Raw genomic sequence first — 18,184 nt, 5'->3', positions numbered from 1 at the left:
GACCTGCTGGAGGATTGGATGGTCAGGTGACCTGCTGTGCATGGCTGTGCATGACCTCATATGACCTCATCCTTGGTCATATGACCTGATCACCTGACTAGGCTGAGTAAGCAAGATGTTCTAGCAGGTTCCACCACAGAGGTATAAATATAAGGCCTACTCTGCCTGGGACTGTCTCTTCAGACTTGGTCTCTTAGGATCATCCACAGGTACCTATACTGTAGATAGGTCTTAGTCATCAGGTCTACTCCACTTCCTTGTTGCCTGCTTAGACTCTTGGCACTCTTAGGTGAGCAGACTTAGTCAGCCTGTGTTGCCCTAACACCTACCTGCTCTGGCTGGTCCTGTGTGCCATCAAAATGGCCTTCAAACTCTACACCATGGTGATCATCCCCTTCCTCTGGCACCTCCTTGGTCTTGTCTTCCCTCATGGAGACTTCTGAACTAACCCTGCATGCCTAATGTTGAGTCTCTAACCTTCCTTTCTTAGCAAAGCTAACCCTTATTTAGGCTGCCAAAGAATTGCATTTGTCTCCCCCCCTAATTCCTCCTTTTTTTTCTCTTTTTCTCAAAAGATGGTCTCTTTAGATACAAAAAAAATTGTTCTCATTGTTCTAGCTAGTTCTAACTACATTTTTACATGCCTTAAAAAAGAAACAAATGCATTTGCATCGGAGATGCATGAGAACGAGCATCTGCAAACATCAGTCACCAGCCAGCTGTTCGGACTTAAGCACACACAATGAATTTCCTTTTTAAGGCATAAAATGCCTTAAAACTGAATATAAGAGTCTACTGCTCTTACAGTAGGACCCTTATCTGCATCTAGTGATGGGCATATGCCTGGTAATGCATGCCCTTTAATTATTACTTTTATTCTAATTCTACTACTAATTCTACTGCAGGGAGCAATATATATTAGCTATATACACGTGCTTACTTAACCTTAGTGAGCGGAGCTATAATTATGCACCGCCCCTGCCGGAATCCGGAATCCGGAATTCGAATTCCGTCTGTCCTCCATGTTTACCAGCCCAAGTTCGCTTGATCTGCCCACCGGTCCTCGTCAGATCTTTGAAAAATCAACATTCTTCCTGCGAAATCCCCGGGCCCAGCTTCCAACCCCAGCTCAAGTTCGCGCAGAATGCAAGGCTCAAGGAGGGAATTATGGCTCTGCTCGCCCTTTGCCCGTACGTTTCCCACACCTCGGCCTCATCGTCAAGTTCGGATTTGTCGTCTCCATCACCGAAGGCCAGTGCCTCTTGTGGCTTAAGCAGTTGGGCGTCGTTCGGGTCCCAGAGGTGTATGGATGGACGACGGACCGTGTCGGGTACAACCTCGAGGTGTTCCTTTACCTGGAGCTCATCCCCGCCGTTAGTCTGAAAGATCGATGGCGTTGGTTGTCCCGCTCGAACAAGGAGCACATTGCCCGCGAGCTGCGTGTCATTATGGACAAGGTGCACTCCATCCCACCTGAGCCTGGGGAAGTTTATATCGGTACGCACATTGTACGAATCAAACCGTATGTTGGTGACACCCCTTCCAGGGTCGATTGGGAAACAACCAGTGCAGGAAGATATCTTCGCCTCGTATACTGAAGCAAAGCCCGGTCCATTTACGTCGCTCAGTTCTTTCCACGAATATCTCCTGTGTTACTTCCGCCAACCTCCTCAATGGGTGGATCCCGACAGACACCTCCTTCCGGACGACGTTCCTATTCAGTTCACTCATAGTGATCTGCACATGGGAAATATCCTTGTGTCGCCCCCCCTGCCGTGGAGCAAAGAATCTCTGTGGATGGCATGGCAGGAGTGGTCCAGGAATAGATGGTCACTAATTTGGGTATGGCGAGCCTTGTGGTGGGGCACTTGGCGCAGGATGGAGTGTGGGGAGCCTCGTGTCGTCGCGATTCTTGACTGGCAACAGTCTGGATGGCTCCCGTCATACTGGGAGTACTGCAAGGCGATGTGGACGGCGGACTTTCAGCCCAGGAGCTGGGGGAACAAATATCTGCCTATGATCCTCGACAAAAACGATGTCTTTTGCGTGTGGGGCGACATTGCAGCTGCAGCAGGTATCTAGATGCAGGCAGTAGTGCATATTATTGTAGGCCCTATCTCGCTTACCGATCTATTCATCCCCAGAGCTGACGCGCCGGCACGGCAGATGAATATGTTTCCACGTCTCGCAAGTCATCAGAAAGGTAGATGACTCCCGTCATTCTATGTAGGAGTACTGTAAGGCGATGGTCATTCCGACAGTTTCCCTGCTTCTTCGACTGTAGATGCGCATCTCACTCCAGGAGAACAACAAAATCTCGCGGCTGTTGACATGCTCGCCTTCATCGGATTCGCAATCAAGATCGTTTTCAAACATTCCTCTCTCCAAACCAGCGTACGGTTTCGGCCTACGTCCACGATGACGACCACCGTCCAATCAGATGCCAACTTCCACGGCGGGAAACGCACACGGGAATGGGTCCACGAGCCCAGCATGATCAAGGAAGAGGCAGAAGGGATGATCGCACGAAAGTTGTCGGATGGTAATCCATGGAGGTTGAAATAGACACAGTATGACAATGAATCGAGCAGGCAAGAAGCCAAACCGTTGCTGTTCCGGGTTCGCTCACCGGAGTGGGCCTAATTCAGTGGGCACTGGGTCTTCTTGGCTGAGCTCGCTCTGGTGTTAAGATCGCATAATGTACGATTATTATTAGGTTGTTCTCGATTGTTTATTCAGTCTGTAATTTCATCACAGCATGTCGACCATTGCAATGGAAGCAGAAATTATACATGCATAAGAACGTCCCATTTTCGACTTTCCACCACATGCTTTTATACACACAGCCTAATACAATGTAGCCGCTGAAGACTCGATAATTCGCTGAGAACGAGACATGCATTATTTGGCGAACTGATCCAAAGAAAACTGGTCCAACTGTCGTTGCGATGCGAAGCGTATCAGACACCGTTCTCAACATGCTCAATCTCCGCCTGCTGCTTCTCCGCACTGCCGCCCGCCGAGCTGGCGTCGCCTTTGTTTTCTTCCGTTTCCAGTTTGCGAATATCTTCTTCGGTGACTGGCACGAGGTCGTCTCCAAACTGTTTTGCAATTTGCTCCAGCGTGAGATCTTTAGTCTCCTTGAAATAGAACCAGCCAAACTGGGAAGGTCCTGTCAGTTGAAGGCATTACCAAAGCAAAATGTCGACTTACGACGAGGAAGAAGGCACTAGATCCAACAAACACCCACTGTTTGAGGTTGTCAAGACATGGTTCGCAGGGTCCCGAAATGAAAAACACACGAACATAATAGTTTGCTCCAATGTTCTGGAAAGCCGAGGGACCGGCTTCGGTGAGTCCTACATTCTGGTGAAGACGTCTGCAACTAGCACATAATCGTCCACGCAATAAGGCTTACGACGACGAAGTGAGTGAAGGCTCCGAGCGCTGTGACCTTGGAACGAATTGGCAAAGGAACAATCTGCGCCAACGTTAGATTATGAACGGGTCAACCTTATCATCGCTCTGCACACCTCTGGCGCATAAAGCCATGTGGTTGAGTTCCTGCGCACAATGTTAGATGTCCTGTCTAATCACGGAAGGAGAGTTCACTTACAATAAACCATAGTAGCTACATATAATGGGAATCTACATTAATCCCACCAGGGGAAGGAAGCAATTTCACGAACCAGGTTACGCTTTGAGCAACATCAATGAAATCATCCACATAAAGTAATGTAAGGACGCACAAGAGATAGATGCCCAATATTGCAAAGCCCTTGGCAACATTGTTGGAGCTAGTTGCGAAGACATCGGTCATGATCGCGTTGTACCTGAGAGAATTGTGTTTAGGGAATACGATTAATAACAAGGTAGAGTGACGAGAGCAACGCACGCATCGACAATGACGACACTGAGTAGACCAAGCAAGAGCATCGGTCGACGCCCGAAACGATCGCAGACTGTAAACTAGATGAGAGGAATGTCACCGGTTAATGGTGAAACGGTCGTACTAAACCATGTAGTGAGTACGTTTGCGATCAGAGCAACAGTGCCATAGACTCCGGCCAGTAAGAGGATGTCTGCGCAAGAACATTGTTCAGGCACAGTGACAATCATTTGAAAGAAAATGAACACACTGTTCCCAGTCATCCCGAGGGCCTTGTACCTAAGGAAACGGCCGATCAGTGCCCTGGAAGAGCGAAATTCAAATTCTAACGCACAGAATTGTCTGATAGTATTGAATAACGTTGACACCGGTCAGGGAAGTCATGGTTTGCGACGCCATGGAGCTACGCAGTCATAAGAACCGGGCGGAAACAGTGATGATGAGTGACGTGCATGATCGTCCGCTTAGGATATCTAGCGAAGATCTCGCGGACTGAGTCTACCTCTTGGGACCGCTCTGCCTCGATAACTTTCGTCATCAAAATGAATTCCGCCTCCGCCTCACGGTCCTGCCATGCAACACATCAGATGCATTCCAATTTCGGGGAAGAAGCGAGGAGAACACACCGATCCGAAGCTTCCTCCATGTATTGAGATGAAGGCTTTGCGTGCTTCCTCCTCATGACCATGCCTGTATAGCCAGCGCGGAGACTCCGGAAGGACAAAGAGCAGAGCCAGGAAGAGGAAGATTCCCCAAGGAATCTGCGGACTGGGGTTAAGCTTATCTCTCCGTAGCCAGTGACGATGCAGCACAAACCTGAAGTCCTAGCGGCAGCCGCCACTGTATTTGCCCATAGGGTGCATATGCGCCACCCAGACCAATCCAATTGGAGACCATGGTTCCTGTTGGGCTGTCAAAGAACAGTATCTGAAGGGCTGACACGGCCGACATACCTAACGAAATTCCGATACCTGAAATACCCGTGACAAGGCCGCGGGCATGGGGCGGCGAGATTTCGGACCTTAACCATGAGTAAGCAAGTTGTTATTTCAAGGAAAGAAGAGACATACAAATAGACGGGGTTAGTCCTAAGCAACACTATCGTCACTCATCAGTACAGCACGTACGAGGCTGTGTTGAATAGTACCACGCACGCAATAAGTCCGCCAACTGCAAAACCAGCGATAACACGACCTACGAGGAAAGCTGCAAAATTGGGAGCACCGGTTTGAAGAGCTGAGCCGACAGTGACAATGACGCAAAGGACCATCTATAGAAGAACACGGTCAGTGCTTGTGACTTCTGCGGGGAAAAGCGATGTTACCATGAACCTCTTTCGACCAAGCCAGTCAGAGACGAATACCTGGAACAAGGCACCTGCTGCTTCGCCTGCAATGTACACCTATATGAGGCGCAATCATGAGCAGCCCTTCCAGGGTTCCGCAGATGCCGCGCTGGAAAAAAACTCACTCCAGGCACTGCTCCGACAAGTGCTGGGTTCGGATTCTTCATGTAATCAACCCATGACTGGTGTGCAATAGTTGTCGTGGCAATGCTACGGCAGTGGTGTTTCGGGTCATTTTCAAGCCCAGGGAGTTGCATTAGGGACGTTAGGCTTACCCAGTATCGAGGCCGTACCTGTCTGCAGCATGAGTGACAGGCTTCCGGTGTACAGAGCGAAACTACGAACAGAAAGGTTGATATAGAGGCCAGGAAGCCTAAGCAGAGTGACACGTGTGAGATAACGGGCGCGTTAAGGAGGGCAACGTCTCCCGCAGTCGGAAATTGTGCATACCAATGGATAGTGCGTTAACCATTATTGTTAGTTCGCCCTCTTTAGTTCAAGAAGGACAATGGATGTTGAGTGACGATTAGGCACTAAAGAGTTTATGGCGAGGGAATGGGGGGAGGGCACAAGGTGCGCAGAAGCAGGAACCATGTTCCAACGAGCGTTTTGATCTGTGAGCTCCACACCGATCCCACCACCAGAGCAACCAAACTTCGGAGGTGTGTCAAGCGTGGAAACCTTGTGACGATTTGGCGTCCGTGTACTACGCTGCCCTATGGGTCTCTCTATTCAAACCCCTCAAGGCCCCGCCTCATATATCCGCAATGGTCCACACCTGAGGGTATTGGCCCGTGTTGCATGTGTACGGCGGGAAGCCCCTGATATCGGAGGGTGGAACGAGTAATGTAACCAATTCCAGAATTTGTCCACGTCGTCGAGGTCAAAGGTGTACCATGGGTCACTGCAGCACCCCATCACCCACACTAGTACTTTCGCCCCAAGAATCAGGAAGGTCGTGAAGTTCTGCGAGCAATGCATCTCCGTCGCCCGCATGTGATACCCATGCGCCTGGGTCTTCGCGTCGGATGCCGGCGCACCCACCCCCTTCAGCTCATACAACGATGCCGGTTTTTGGGTACCGTCCTCATTGAACGTGACCAGAGTGAAGTCAGGAATTAGCATGCAGATCTTCGTCCCCGATTCTCCGTATGAATTCGACGGGTTGTGCGCCTGCTTCACCGCCGACGCCACCATAGGCGTCACCTTCCTGGCGCCGTTGTCAGGTCGCAGCGTAGCAAAGTCAATTCCGAGTTGAATAGCTTCTTCAAACTTCTTCATGAGCTCCTCGCATTGCGCTGACGTTTGCGCCCACTCCACAATACCTTGCGGCTTCACCATCCACCTCCTCTGTCGCCAGCTCACAGTAGAGCAGAACTCCATCAAGGCCATGTTTATCAGTCCATACGAGCTGTTTTCGTAGCGGTTCTCGCTCAGCAGGGCATCCCGTGTCAAGTCAATCCACACCTTAAATAAAGATTTCGGTGAAAATTGGTGACTCGGATGGGGCGGTTGCTGTGGGGGGTTCTGAACAGGTAGGTTAGAGTACGGGCCAGGCGCCGACCCGTGCATGCGCGGCTGAGGGCCTGGCGGTGCGTAGGCGCCAGGTGACGGATATTGCGCTTGCTGTGGCGCATGCTGCGGTTGATGTGGCACGTACTGCGGTTGATGTGGGATGTACTGTGGTTGATGTGGCACAGACTGTGGTGGATGTGCCACATACTGCAGTTGATGTGACACGTACTGCCCGTGTGATGGTCCGGATGCCTGCTGAGGCGGCAGCCGACCGCGCGGATACTGCCCGCGCCGCTGGGAAGGGTTGTCGCCATCACTCTCCTGCTCCTCATCATCCTCAGGTGGCGGTAACATTGGTTGAGGGACGGAATGGTGCGTCGACCCGGTACGGATCGTTGGCAACGGCGGGGGCCGTGCACCGCCATAACCTGCTCCTTGCCCCCTGCCCACTCCTCGTCTGGCAGACATGTTGGTGGGCAAAAGCGTGTGTGGGTTCGTAAGGCGGTCGTGCTTCGCCAACACAAGTATTGGGCAAGGGTAGGAATTGCTGGCAGATACGGCGGCGGCGGCGAGAGCACAGCGCAACAAGTTAGAGAGCACGCTGTGACTGTATATACATCTCAGGCGACAGGTTTAAGTACGTCTCGGAACAATGAAAAGGAAACTAACACGGGGCCTATTGCATCATCACCTTGGTATCCCACACAAGGCAGGTGCCATCTGCCATCCTTCCTTTCCCCATCCGGCAAGATCTAGCATTCAACGGGTTCCAGCCCAGCCCCCACAACCCTGGACCACTCCAGGGCAACCCCGTCAAAGAACGTTTCGTTAAGCACCCGCGGGAGCGCCCTGTGCTGCGCCGTCTCTTCCACTCCGCGAACTCTAGGCTCCTCTCCAAGCGGCACAAACAGCAGGTCCACCGGACTGTTCGGCTTATCATCGAGAGGAACAACGTAAAGACGGAATTTCATGGCGACTCTGGGGTGGTACCTCCACAGCCAGTTCTGCGTGTTGGCCGTCAGGCCAAACAGAGTGCGCCTTGGCCCTAATGGCCAGTTCATCCACTTCTGCCAGTCGTCCGCTTTGAGACGATAACCGGCGAGCACGATTGGCGGTGCGGGATGCTGCTGTTCTAATGATTAAGTGCGCGGGACGGTATGCAGGAGTAGGCACGCTTACAATTGCTCTGGACATGGTGGAGCAGGGCAGAGTTGTGGGTGCTTCAGCCGAGCGAATGAATATGCCTGGGTCGGTGATACGTGTTGACAATATCATGATCAAATAGGCATCAATTTAGATTGCCAATTTTGTTTCCGACTGCTTTCGAGTTTTCCTTTTATGTTTATCCTCCCCCGCAGACGTCATTCCGCCAGTTCAGTTCGACGGAAAACGGCAGCCGTTATAAATTGGGCGACATCTTTACTCATCATCCACAACCGTTAGATCTTGCTTTCGTTCTCGCATAACGCTGATCTCGTGTTCTCACGATAGAGTCGGCCCGACCCATTGATGTCACCAGGACTGGCCGTCCGTTCCGCATTGTTCCAACAATGGCCAGCGATCCGTTGAACCAGGTCCACAACGTTCCAATGCTGAGAAATCGCCTGCGGCGTAGGTATTTTCAAAAGTGTCTGGTGTTGTATAAAAGATAGTCCCTTTCGACATGTTTTCCTCTCAACCCAGTGCGACTCGACACCGCTTATACTCAAACCAGGACTAATAGTTCCCGCTTAATACTCCTCCCTCCATTCCACCAACTTCCATCATGTCCGGCAATCAGGCAGTCAACATCACCCACCCAATGCCGCCATCGACATTACGTCGCACGGTTCTGACTGGCTTTGGGCCGCTTTCGCCGTCTTCACTCTAACTGACCTCGGTATGGTCGCTTGGATGTGGTTGCAACCAAAGACGCAACGGGTCCTCCACCTGTTGCCGATTGTTATCCTCACCGCATCAGCCGTAACATACTTCACGACGGCATCCGACCTCGGCAGCACCCCGATCACTGCCGAGTTCTACGGCAACCACCACCAGGACCAGGCTGGCGATCCTGCGACTCGTGCGATCTGGTACGCTCGGTACATCGGATGGACCTTCTCCCTACCGCTCCTGGTCGCGGAAGTCCTCCTCACGACCGGCATGAGCGCGACCGAAGTTGCATCGGCACTCTTCATGCAAGTCGTATTTGTCGTATCCTACCTCGTTGGCGCCCTGGTGTCGACGACATGGAAGTGGGGCTACTTCGTCATCGGCACCGCCGCGCTACTTTATGTGATCTCCTATCTTGTCGGCCCAGCACTCGTTGCCGCTGGTCGCATCGGCACCGACGTTCGCAAGGTCTACCTGTGCTCTGCCCCGTTCGTCGCATTCCTGCTCTTCCTGTACCCAATCGCCTGGGGTTTGTCCGAAGGTGGGAACGTCATCCACCCCGACTCCGAGATGGTGTTCTACGGTGTACTCGATTTACTGATCCAGCCCGCATTCTTGTATGCGTTCTTGTATCGGTTGAAGGACATCGACATCTCTCGTTTTGGGTTCGCACCTCGTGAGGCCGTAATCTCCGAGAAGCCCGCAGCTACGGCATAAAAGGTTACAAGAAGAAATGCATGTTGGCAGTCGCCGGTTTTCCGTTCTCCTGAAAGAATATCTTTTCCCTCGTTCACGATCATTTATGGCTCATCACGATTTTCATTTGATACCACTAATAATGCTGAATGCAACTGTAATGCGCCAATAATATTAATGTAACCAAATCGGATGTACAAATGGATCCCTTACGAGGATCGTGGGTATGATGGGGCATGGAAAAAGCCTTCGAAACCCTCCTTCATTTAATCTGTAACAATCTGGCACGTACCTGGTCACCTTCTTGCTTCTCCTGTACCCAATAGCTTGGGGCCGCGCCCGCTACTCTGCGAAAAACCTGAACCACTGATGTGACTCCTACTGTACCGTAGATACAATAGATAGTCCAATCGAGCTCTCGTGTGAACCTCCTACGGGTGAGCGTGCTTCCGGATAACAAATGTCGGTATATCGGTATAGCAGTATATCCATGATGATGTGCTCGAATAGGATGTGATATCAAGGAGAGTGGATAGCTAGAGAGGAAATACGGAGTGGTCAAAGGGGGAGAGTTCGGCCTCCTGTTACAGGGGTATATGAGCTATCTAATATAGAAGGTCAAGGAAGGTGGAGGTGGTAAAATAGAAGGAACAATGGAAAGTAACTGAAACTAATCAAGTAAGACAGACCCTCAATATCAGTCCGGCGGTATCTGGATACTGCATGCGAGCCGGTAAAATGGATGTTCTGGCAACGAATATGTTGAGTATGCCTACGGCGGACTAACTACAATACAACCATGGGGAACTTCAGACAATGACTGTTCTCAGTCACCGTTGGGATTGTAGAATAGCCATTTGTCAGATGTCAATCATACACAATCTCACAAAGGTATGCAAAAATAACAATACCAGTATCTCGTTGCAGTAAAGATACCGGTCAGAATTGTGTTGTCAATAATATGATCATTGTCATGTGAACAGCACGATGGCTTGTTCAAATGCAACCACGCAAGTGAAGCATTGATCTATGCACATTGCCAGGGTGAGGTGGTAGTGTGGTTCAGATGCGGCCTTCTCCGGTGGGGAACTTCTGAGACAGACCATCCGGGACTTACCATTGGCAGTACCATCCACCGGTACTGGCCTTGTTGACTTGGCCTTGGTAACCGTGGTCCAGGTGGCAGTGGCAGTGCAGCACTAACCGCGCCCTTTAAAAACTGTTGCAGAGGCAAATTTTGTTCTTCTCTGAACTTGACTTTCCACCACCATGCAATCGACTTTTGCCATGGCTGCACCCTCCACAGAATACATCCCCGCTGAAGAAGCCATTTCAAAGAACATGGCCATGCAGCGCCCCAAGGTTACCACAGCACGGCTACCAAGTGACGCATCTGCATACAAGAAGAAAATTGGCAATGTCATGGCAGTCATTCCCAAGGACCAGAAGGAGAGGGGAAAATGGCTAAAGGAGGCGGAAAAGGTGGGGAAGATGTGGGTATGTCAATCTTTATCCACATATAGTCGAGGGTTAATGCAGTTTGAACAGGCTGCAATGACAAAGCTCTTGCTGGACGAGCCGTGCGCACTGCGGCTCCTGGATGAGGGGCAGGTGCTGTTCCTCAGTCCCCATATGCAGATGCTGTGGGAGTTCTTGGCAGAGGATATGAACGTGACAGGAAGTGTTGAGCAGTAAAATCGTTTGGTATCATGAACTCACAATTTTTCCTAGCGGGCGACAGATTGGAAGGCACACCATCTTGGTGCACCCATTGGCGTGGAGAATGAAGATCTGCCCCTCGAAGCCTGGGTGAAAGACAACGATGATGCAGGCCCAATGCCCCCAGTGATTGCGGCATTACACAAAGAGGATACTGAAGACAGCAGCGTGCTCCCTGGTGACTCGCAGGAGACGGATCAGCTGGCCAGCAATTTGCAAAAACAAGTCATCCTGGTCGCCAAGCCTCTTATTAGTGGGACGCTCCCTTGGGGCGGTATCCCAGCTGCGGTACTTGCACCCACAAGTGCGGAAGGTGGTCCATCCACAACGATAACCAAGGTGGAAGAAGAGGGGGCTGCACATGCAAAGGTGGCAGCCACTGAAGTGGAGCAGGAGGAGGCAAAGGAGGCTGCCGCAGTAGAGGCTGCAGTGGCAATGGATGTCATGGAAAAGAAAGAGGTATGTGTCATGGCGGTACATGGTGTTATACTTGTGCTAATTTGTTGACGTAGGATAAACCGAAACATCCCAAGCCGCGCTGGAGTTTTCAGAAGACCATGACCGTGTCACCCCCGAATGATTCCAATGAGGTGGAGTTGGTGAATAATGCGCTGCCTGGGAGGACGACTGAACAATTGGCGACTTTCATCCCTGCGAGTGCGGTGTGTCCCATTTCCCTGGCATCCTGTATTCTGTGAGCTAATGAGAGTTTGTCTTATAGAAAGCGCGTCCTCCCTGCAGTAGGGGGAACACCATGGAGTCCCATATGGTAGAAGTTGTCGTCCCTCAGAGGGTTATGGTGGTGAGTGCAGTTGGTACTCAGATAACGGTGTTACTTATATGTTTCCAGAAACCCGTCTCCCCCATAACTATGAAGGCCGGCAAGGGCACAAAGAACAAGGGGAAGGCCCAGCTCGGCGCCTGGAATGCACCTGAGCCGACAAATTAATTGGCGAAGGGTTTCATGCTCAAGGCAAAGCCGATGACTGTTGCTGAAGGGTTCATGCTTTTGAGGACATTGTATGGTTTGTGGTGGGAGGTGGCTCCGCTTGAGGATCAGGTACGTGGTTTTTTTTCGGTCAGCAGGGTCATCCTCAATGCCAAAACGGTCACAATAAGCTATATTGAGGAAGGCTTGGAAAACTGGGTCGAGGAAATCGAGGGCCGAATTGTGGAGATGGAAGGGGAGCAGTCGAAATGCTGCAATGGCATACCTTCCGATGCTACCATCAAGTTCAGATATTATGTACGAGCCGCGTTTGTTATGGCAGACCATGACATAGGGGCCTAAATACCAAGGTTGCATTTTATCACGAAGGTCTCCATCATTGCGGCTATTCCGGAGCAGAACAAGAGCTCCAGGCTGAAAGTCATAATCACGAATCTGGGAGTGGTATTTGACTCGAAACCTTTGCACTGAGACTTCTCGTGCATGCAAGATGCATTCATGCATAAGTGCAAGGTCAGTATCTTGTCGTAAGAGTTGGCAGGTATGGTGTTCGAGAAGTTCTGCGGTGGAGAGTGTTGTTTCAATTGGTGGGGACAAAAAGGTGCATTTGGCAACGTTGAGGGGCATCAATGGGTGCATCCCATGAGCCATATAATAAGGACTTAAGCGGTAATGGAGTGTATCATTATTTGCTCGGCCCAGAATACTGCTGGTATGAGGGTTGGCCACTTCGTTACTTCAGTGCCCAAAAGATGGACTAAGCTTTCTCGGACAGTGCAGTGGCTTTGTTCCACAATACCATTTGCACGGGAATTGTAGCCAGATATGCGAATGTGTTTGATATTGTATTGTCAAGATAATTCGGCCATTGCTTTGACCCATGGGGTACTGTTATCAGTAACAATTTCAGTGAGTGTACCCCACCGACAAATCAGGCTGTTGAAGAGAAATTCTGCGAGGTTTTTCCCTGTTTCTGTGCGAAGCATGGTCCATTATGGGTAATGTGTAAGCGAACAGCAGGCTTGGGCAATATAGCGGTATTCTGCTACAGGTGCGGTAGACACCGGCATGAGCATGGAATTGCAGTATGCCTTGCTGAAGAGCCGTGCAGGTTCCTGGACAACCGGTGGTATAATAACACGGGTGGTCTGTTGGACCTGGCATTGATGACACGTACGGATGAACCAGGCAATGTCATTATTCAGAAATGGCCACCAAAAGCATAAGGATATATGTGCATGGAGCGCGCGTTGCCCTTTATGTCCTAAGGTTTCATGGGCAGAGCGCAGGGCTGCAGCACGCCGAACGAACGGAAGGTATAGTTTGTGTTCGCCCGTGGGATGTTGGCGGTATAATGAACAGTTTCCGTTGAGAAAAAAGTTTGTGGCCAATTGAATAAACTTCTTCAGAGCTGACGGAGGGAAATGCAGCGGATTCAATGTCTTATGATATTCAATAATGAGGTTGATTTTCTCGTCATAGGCTTGAGTCTTGGGTTGCCACAGCAAAGGGGCCCCTGGTGGGTGCAAAGCCGGTATAACTGCCGGTATTGTTTCTACCGTCATTGGTTCATCTATTTCAATGCTATCCATAGGGGGTAGCTGTGTTGCAAAAGGCAAGACTGGGCTGGAAGGAGGACTTGCAGGTGGCGTGGTAAATGGTGATTGCAGAGGAGTGTTGGTGAAATCAGAGGGCACATCGGTAAGGGGAGACCCGGGTGGTTGTAATACTCCACTCGTCTGAGACGTCAATGCATGCTGATATGATGGGAGCTGTGAAGCTGCCTGCAGGGCAAAGCAGGGCATGGTGGACAACCCAAGCAGGTCGTCATCAAAGTCCGGAACAGATTCGTCGGCCGGATCATGGGCGGTGGCAGGTCGCCGGGAGAGGCCGTTGGGTGCGGTATGTTTTTCTGCTGGTATATGGATGAGATCAAAGTGAAAAGGCACAATCCAGGCAAGCCAACAATTAATAGTCGTATTGGGTTGAATGTCTGGATTGTGGAGCATGCCTTGGAGGTACTGCGCATCAACTTCCAGTGTAAATACATCAAGGCCAATGAGCCAGACACGGTATGCTTTCAATGCTCCAAAAACGCCGTAGCATTCCAGCTTCACCTGGGAATACCGGGATACTTGCTTGTTCCATGTGATAGATCCGAATCTGGAAGGTCACCGGCGGCCTTGTTCATCAATTTGATACAAGACGAACCCCACTGCAATGTTGCTTGAGTCGACAGCCAGTATAACGTGTCTACTGCAACAGTAGTCGATGGGGCACAGAACGTTATTCTCAGCTGCTTCTTGGGCTGCTGCTTGCAGTGTATGTACAGCGGCAAGTTCCAGTTCCCCAAAGGTGAACAGTACATCTTTCTTTTTCAAGTTCTCAAGCAGTCATGCATGCTGGGCGTAATTCCAAATAAAATTCCTCATGATACTGGTGGTACCAAGGAACAATCTATGTTGTTGCAGGGTAATTTCCAGTCCAGGAGTTTCTGAACCTTTGAGAGATCCAGATGGTGTCCTTCACATGAGCACCAGTGGCCTAATAGAATGATTTCAGGTACGGCAATCTGGACCTTCTCTCCAGACAAGGTAGCACCAGTGTGTTCAATACGTGTGAGAATGCGGTTAACATCCTGGATGTGTTCCCAGATAAATTGGCAGATGCCTGGATTGGACGTAACCTCGTACAAGCCATCTGCTTTGACGTAGTGAGAAGTGGGGCCTTTGATACCACCATCATCGATAAACGGTGTTTTTATGTGCAGTATCTTGGGTTCAAGGAGAAACGTGACATTATCTTGCATGATACTGGGCATGTTATGTGCGCCCATGGGTGCAACACAGTATCGAAGAGGACCAAGCGAGGATTGGAATGTGGTAAGATCACAAGACTCTGGTGCCAGAGTGTGTTGTTCAAAGCCTCAGAAAAAGTCTAACAGCAAATAACAACTGTGACCTCTGTAGGATTTGATGAGATGCTCTGTTAATGGCAGTACCAAAGAGCTTTTTACCATAACACCATTCAGAGGTTGCAAATCAATGACAGGGCATAATGTCCTGTTTTTCTTGGCCACAACAAACCAGCTGGACTGGTATGCAGACTGTGCAGGCTTGTACGTGCCAGCCTGAATCTTCTCACAGATGGTTTGAATGACTTGGTCCAATAAGGCCGGAGCAAGCAGTATATTTTTATGCTGCCACAGGGTATGTTCAATGGTTGGGAAAACTACCGGGTCAAAGTAGTCACTGTGAAACTGCCCGATTTTGACTTCTTCCCATGAAAAGGCCATCTCATGAGTGCATAGGACCCATTTAACTAGGTCCACTTCAGCTGGCCAAAGGAACTTTGTTGCATTGAGATTCATGTCATCCAAATGTTCCTGTGTTAGGCAGATGCTGGGTTGAAAGGGTGGTGGAAATAACGGCACTACTGGTAGATGTTCCAAGGGATCTGAAGGGAACCATCAATGGATTTTGAGGTTTTCAGGATGTGTGGTAGCCACCGGTTGGACATGATGTTCAACAGGCTTGTACTTATGCACTGCGAGGATATGTTGTTTTTCATCATATTCGTAATAGTCAGCAAGAAATGAAGCTCAGGGCAATGTAGTGATAGACAGTATTGTGGTGGTAGATGTAGTATTGTGGATTAGAAACATCTCTCATTGATCCTTTCTCAATTCATCAATGTTTACTGAAAATCTGATTGAGACAGGGTGTCTTCCTGAGGATCCAAATCCTTAGGTCAAGGGGCCCAGTTCTGGGTTGGAATGATGATCATTATTGTGGTATTGGGGCATGTTAGCATTAGTTGTTGATCCCCATTCAATAGGTCTAAAGACTGGCACTTGAGCAATGTGAGGAAGGGTTGTCCAAGAAGCAAATCGAATGGTGATTTGCAGACAATATGGACTTGTAAGAAGAGAGATATAGGTCCGATAGTGACACAAAGGTTATGAACACATCCTAATGTGCTACTTGCTTGATCATTTGCACTTTCCATGTTGATGACTGAGTCTGGATAATATGGTACTTTCAGATCTTTCCACATATTGTAGTTCATGGCAACCAATACTGAACCAGAGTCAAGGCACCCATGCATTTTCATGTCATTGTCACTGACCAATAATTTGATAGCACACAAGGGGACAATAGTTTTGCCAATGACCATGCTTGCTGGGGCATCATTGCTGGAAATGTGCAGTGTGTGAGCCCATGTGGGGACATCTTTTGCCTGTACAGCCTTGCAGCATGTACCATCTGTCACAGCCATGGTGTCAATACTGTCAGTATCCTCTTGTAGAAAAACTGGTTGTACTCCACATTGGGTCCAGTGAACTGATGTCTGATAATTGACCATTTTCCTGACATCTGGAGATACTGCTAACAATTCTCGGAATGTCAAGGTCATCAGTACATTGAGCATGTTTTCGAGTACACTATTAACAAGAGCTGTCTGTTCAATGGGTGCTTGTAGGTGAGTGCATTGGGTGTTTTTGGAATCCACAATGGCTTGGGCTGATGGGGGGTCTTTGTGCTTCATGGCCTCTTCTTTAATGGTGATGGGATCTACTGACCATGTCATGTGCAGCAGTATATTGTGGTGTGCAACAGTATCTGTTGTGACAGGCTTCTGAGGTGCCATAACCTGCCTTTCTACTGGGGGACCTTGCTGTTGGGAATGGTTCCTGATTTGACTGATTTCGACTTGCAAGGCATGAATTTGGTCCAGTTGTTCTTGTGATAGTAGACCAGTGGTATCCTTTGGCTCAGTACCCATGAATAATGCATTTGGGGTTTCCACTGCAAATGCTTGTGCAAGTGGTTCAGCAGTAGTAAACAATTCGACTGGCACCATGCCTTGGCCCTGTTGGTTGATTTCAGCTGTCTTATTCCTGGGATTCTGCTGATGCCATGTTCGGATGCAGTCATGGAGTAATTTGCCCTGTATAGCAGTAGGTACATATCAACCTGTCGGCAAGACCACTCTGCAGTCTTGGTTCCTGACAATGAACCCATCATGCATAGCAATTTCCACATCAGGGCATTTGTTGATGAAATGGTCTGGAAGGCTGCACCAAGTACAAGTTTGGGTAGATGCTGTACCGGAGTTTGTGTTACTTGCATTACCCATGGTATTCTGACTGTATGCATTGTTTGTATTGTAATTGTTACCAGTATTTGAAGAGTGCTGTGAACTGCCTTGTTGTACCAGTGTGTTGAGTACATTGACAATATTATCCAGCTTGTTGACTAAGGTATCTGTGGTCGCAGAATACACTGGTTCAGCTTTGAGGGGAAAAGCCCCCAATGTTCCAGTATTCAAAGATGTATCTGGAGGTGAAAAACTGGTATTTGTACCAATATTTGAAAGGGATATGATGGGCACATCAGCTGGGGTAGCATGAAGCAGCCAAGAAGCAGTATTTTGTACATCAGACTTTGGGTATGGAATTTCTGGGTGATGCTTGGGGAACTCAATGGTGAGTTTAGCAAGAACTTGACTTGTGAGTTCAATATGCAATCCTTGCAGGAATGCGTGGTTCTTCTCTCTTTCTGATAACTGCTCTCCTTTGCCAAATGACCTAGTGATGTGGTGGAATGCACAAATGTACTCTCCCAATTGGGCTCAAGTACTCATCAGTACCATGGCTGATTTCCACTTTAATTCCTTGAGATCCATGTAGGTAAAGATTTTGTCTTCCTGTGATGTGCCTGGATATAGCTTGTATATGTTGGCCTTCCAGGTGTCATAATCACCTTCTTTGAATGATGGTAGCTTCTTCCAGACCACTTCAGTAGCAGCTGGAGTATACCATGCAGCATATTTGGAACATTGGGCAGCTGGTAGTTTGTTGGATTCTGCACACTGTTTGAAATCATTGAAATACCACCATAGATCTGTAGGGGCATTCAATTCTAGTTTATTGTGTGATGTCCTCAGTGGCATTTGACCACCAACATCTCCTTCTGGGTCAAGTCATGGTGGCATGATAGAATTGGAAGGCTCTTGATCTGAAAGGTCAGTAGATGGTGGTACAATGATATTGGAATCAAGTAATTCTGACACATTTTGTGAGGATGTGGTTTCTAATGGTGTATTAATGGTAACTTGAAATACCAAATCACTTGGTAGTTGTTCTTCTGGTTCTTGTTCAGTTTGGATAGACTCCTCAAGTTGTTGCAAAAGTTGG

The 18,184-nt window shown here is 49.2% G+C and overlaps 9 protein-coding genes across 9 annotated transcripts; 4 read left to right on the top strand and 5 right to left on the bottom strand.

Annotated features, from left to right (window-relative positions):
- Positions 1 to 1,022: 1,022 nt before the first annotated feature.
- Positions 1,023 to 2,767, top strand: DACRYDRAFT_81228 (uncharacterized protein; the record flags this gene model as incomplete). Its single annotated transcript, XM_040776499.1, has 3 exons — positions 1,023 to 1,497; positions 1,547 to 2,106; positions 2,167 to 2,767. The coding sequence occupies 2 exons, from the start codon at positions 1,023 to 1,025 to the stop codon at positions 2,080 to 2,082; spliced, it is 1,011 nt and encodes a 336-aa protein (XP_040627224.1). The 3' UTR covers positions 2,083 to 2,106; positions 2,167 to 2,767.
- Positions 2,768 to 2,810: 43 nt separating this feature from the next.
- DACRYDRAFT_95607 (MFS monosaccharide transporter) lies at positions 2,811 to 5,401 on the bottom strand (the record flags this gene model as incomplete). The annotated part of the gene is made up of 19 exons (XM_040777307.1): positions 2,811 to 3,161; positions 3,214 to 3,249; positions 3,307 to 3,366; positions 3,419 to 3,481; positions 3,534 to 3,564; positions 3,617 to 3,631; positions 3,690 to 3,698; positions 3,750 to 3,833; positions 3,896 to 3,962; positions 4,014 to 4,082; positions 4,140 to 4,168; positions 4,224 to 4,292; positions 4,342 to 4,457; positions 4,516 to 4,650; positions 4,706 to 4,791; positions 4,843 to 4,910; positions 5,017 to 5,159; positions 5,214 to 5,291; positions 5,360 to 5,401. 19 exons carry the CDS (start codon positions 5,399 to 5,401, stop codon positions 2,961 to 2,963), a joined length of 1,401 nt encoding a protein of 466 aa, XP_040627223.1. The 3' UTR covers positions 2,811 to 2,960.
- Positions 5,402 to 6,025: 624 nt separating this feature from the next.
- DACRYDRAFT_23248 (uncharacterized protein) lies at positions 6,026 to 6,496 on the top strand. The gene is made up of 3 exons (XM_040773171.1): positions 6,026 to 6,312; positions 6,341 to 6,455; positions 6,489 to 6,496. The coding sequence occupies exons 1-3, from the start codon at positions 6,210 to 6,212 to the stop codon at positions 6,490 to 6,492; spliced, it is 222 nt and encodes a 73-aa protein (XP_040627222.1). The 5' UTR covers positions 6,026 to 6,209; the 3' UTR covers positions 6,493 to 6,496.
- Positions 6,497 to 7,501: 1,005 nt separating this feature from the next.
- On the bottom strand, positions 7,502 to 7,943 carry DACRYDRAFT_109062 (uncharacterized protein; the record flags this gene model as incomplete). Its single annotated transcript, XM_040768800.1, has 2 exons — positions 7,502 to 7,876; positions 7,929 to 7,943. The coding sequence occupies 2 exons, from the start codon at positions 7,941 to 7,943 to the stop codon at positions 7,502 to 7,504; spliced, it is 390 nt and encodes a 129-aa protein (XP_040627221.1).
- Positions 7,944 to 8,299: 356 nt separating this feature from the next.
- On the top strand, positions 8,300 to 9,338 carry DACRYDRAFT_16842 (heat shock protein 30; the record flags this gene model as incomplete). Its single annotated transcript, XM_040771233.1, has 2 exons — positions 8,300 to 8,360; positions 8,530 to 9,338. 2 exons carry the CDS (start codon positions 8,300 to 8,302, stop codon positions 9,336 to 9,338), a joined length of 870 nt encoding a protein of 289 aa, XP_040627220.1.
- Positions 9,339 to 10,586: 1,248 nt separating this feature from the next.
- Positions 10,587 to 11,985, top strand: DACRYDRAFT_109060 (uncharacterized protein; the record flags this gene model as incomplete). Its single annotated transcript, XM_040768799.1, has 6 exons — positions 10,587 to 10,814; positions 10,866 to 10,988; positions 11,049 to 11,495; positions 11,549 to 11,698; positions 11,758 to 11,838; positions 11,887 to 11,985. 6 exons carry the CDS (start codon positions 10,587 to 10,589, stop codon positions 11,983 to 11,985), a joined length of 1,128 nt encoding a protein of 375 aa, XP_040627219.1.
- A 231-nt stretch (positions 11,986 to 12,216) lies between these two features.
- Positions 12,217 to 12,498, bottom strand: DACRYDRAFT_42349 (uncharacterized protein; the record flags this gene model as incomplete). The annotated part of the gene is made up of 1 exon (XM_040774516.1): positions 12,217 to 12,498. A coding segment is annotated over one exon (282 nt), but the record flags the coding sequence as incomplete, so codon positions are not given.
- Positions 12,499 to 14,911: 2,413 nt separating this feature from the next.
- DACRYDRAFT_54537 (uncharacterized protein) lies at positions 14,912 to 15,406 on the bottom strand (the record flags this gene model as incomplete). Its single annotated transcript, XM_040775270.1, has 1 exon — positions 14,912 to 15,406. A coding segment is annotated over one exon (495 nt), but the record flags the coding sequence as incomplete, so codon positions are not given.
- A 329-nt stretch (positions 15,407 to 15,735) lies between these two features.
- DACRYDRAFT_54541 (uncharacterized protein) lies at positions 15,736 to 16,416 on the bottom strand (the record flags this gene model as incomplete). Its single annotated transcript, XM_040775271.1, has 1 exon — positions 15,736 to 16,416. The coding sequence occupies one exon, from the start codon at positions 16,414 to 16,416 to the stop codon at positions 15,736 to 15,738; it is 681 nt and encodes a 226-aa protein (XP_040627216.1).
- Positions 16,417 to 18,184: the final 1,768 nt, after the last annotated feature.

Source organism: Dacryopinax primogenitus (genome assembly GCF_000292625.1).
Source record: "Dacryopinax primogenitus strain DJM-731 SS1 chromosome Unknown DACRYscaffold_13, whole genome shotgun sequence".
NCBI lineage: Eukaryota > Fungi > Basidiomycota > Dacrymycetes > Dacrymycetales > Dacrymycetaceae > Dacryopinax > Dacryopinax primogenitus.
The sequence above is the reverse complement of the archived record's forward strand: the minus strand, read 5'-3'. Positions and strand labels throughout refer to the sequence as shown.

Coding starts and splice junctions, on each gene's coding strand:
- DACRYDRAFT_23248 (XM_040773171.1), top strand. CDS start 6,210: ATGCATCTCCGTCGCCCGCATGTGATACCCATGCGCCTGGGTCTTCGC. Junction 6,313..6,340: donor ACAACGATGCCGGTTTTTGG/GTACCGTCCTCA, acceptor ACGTGACCAGAG/TGAAGTCAGGAATTAGCATG.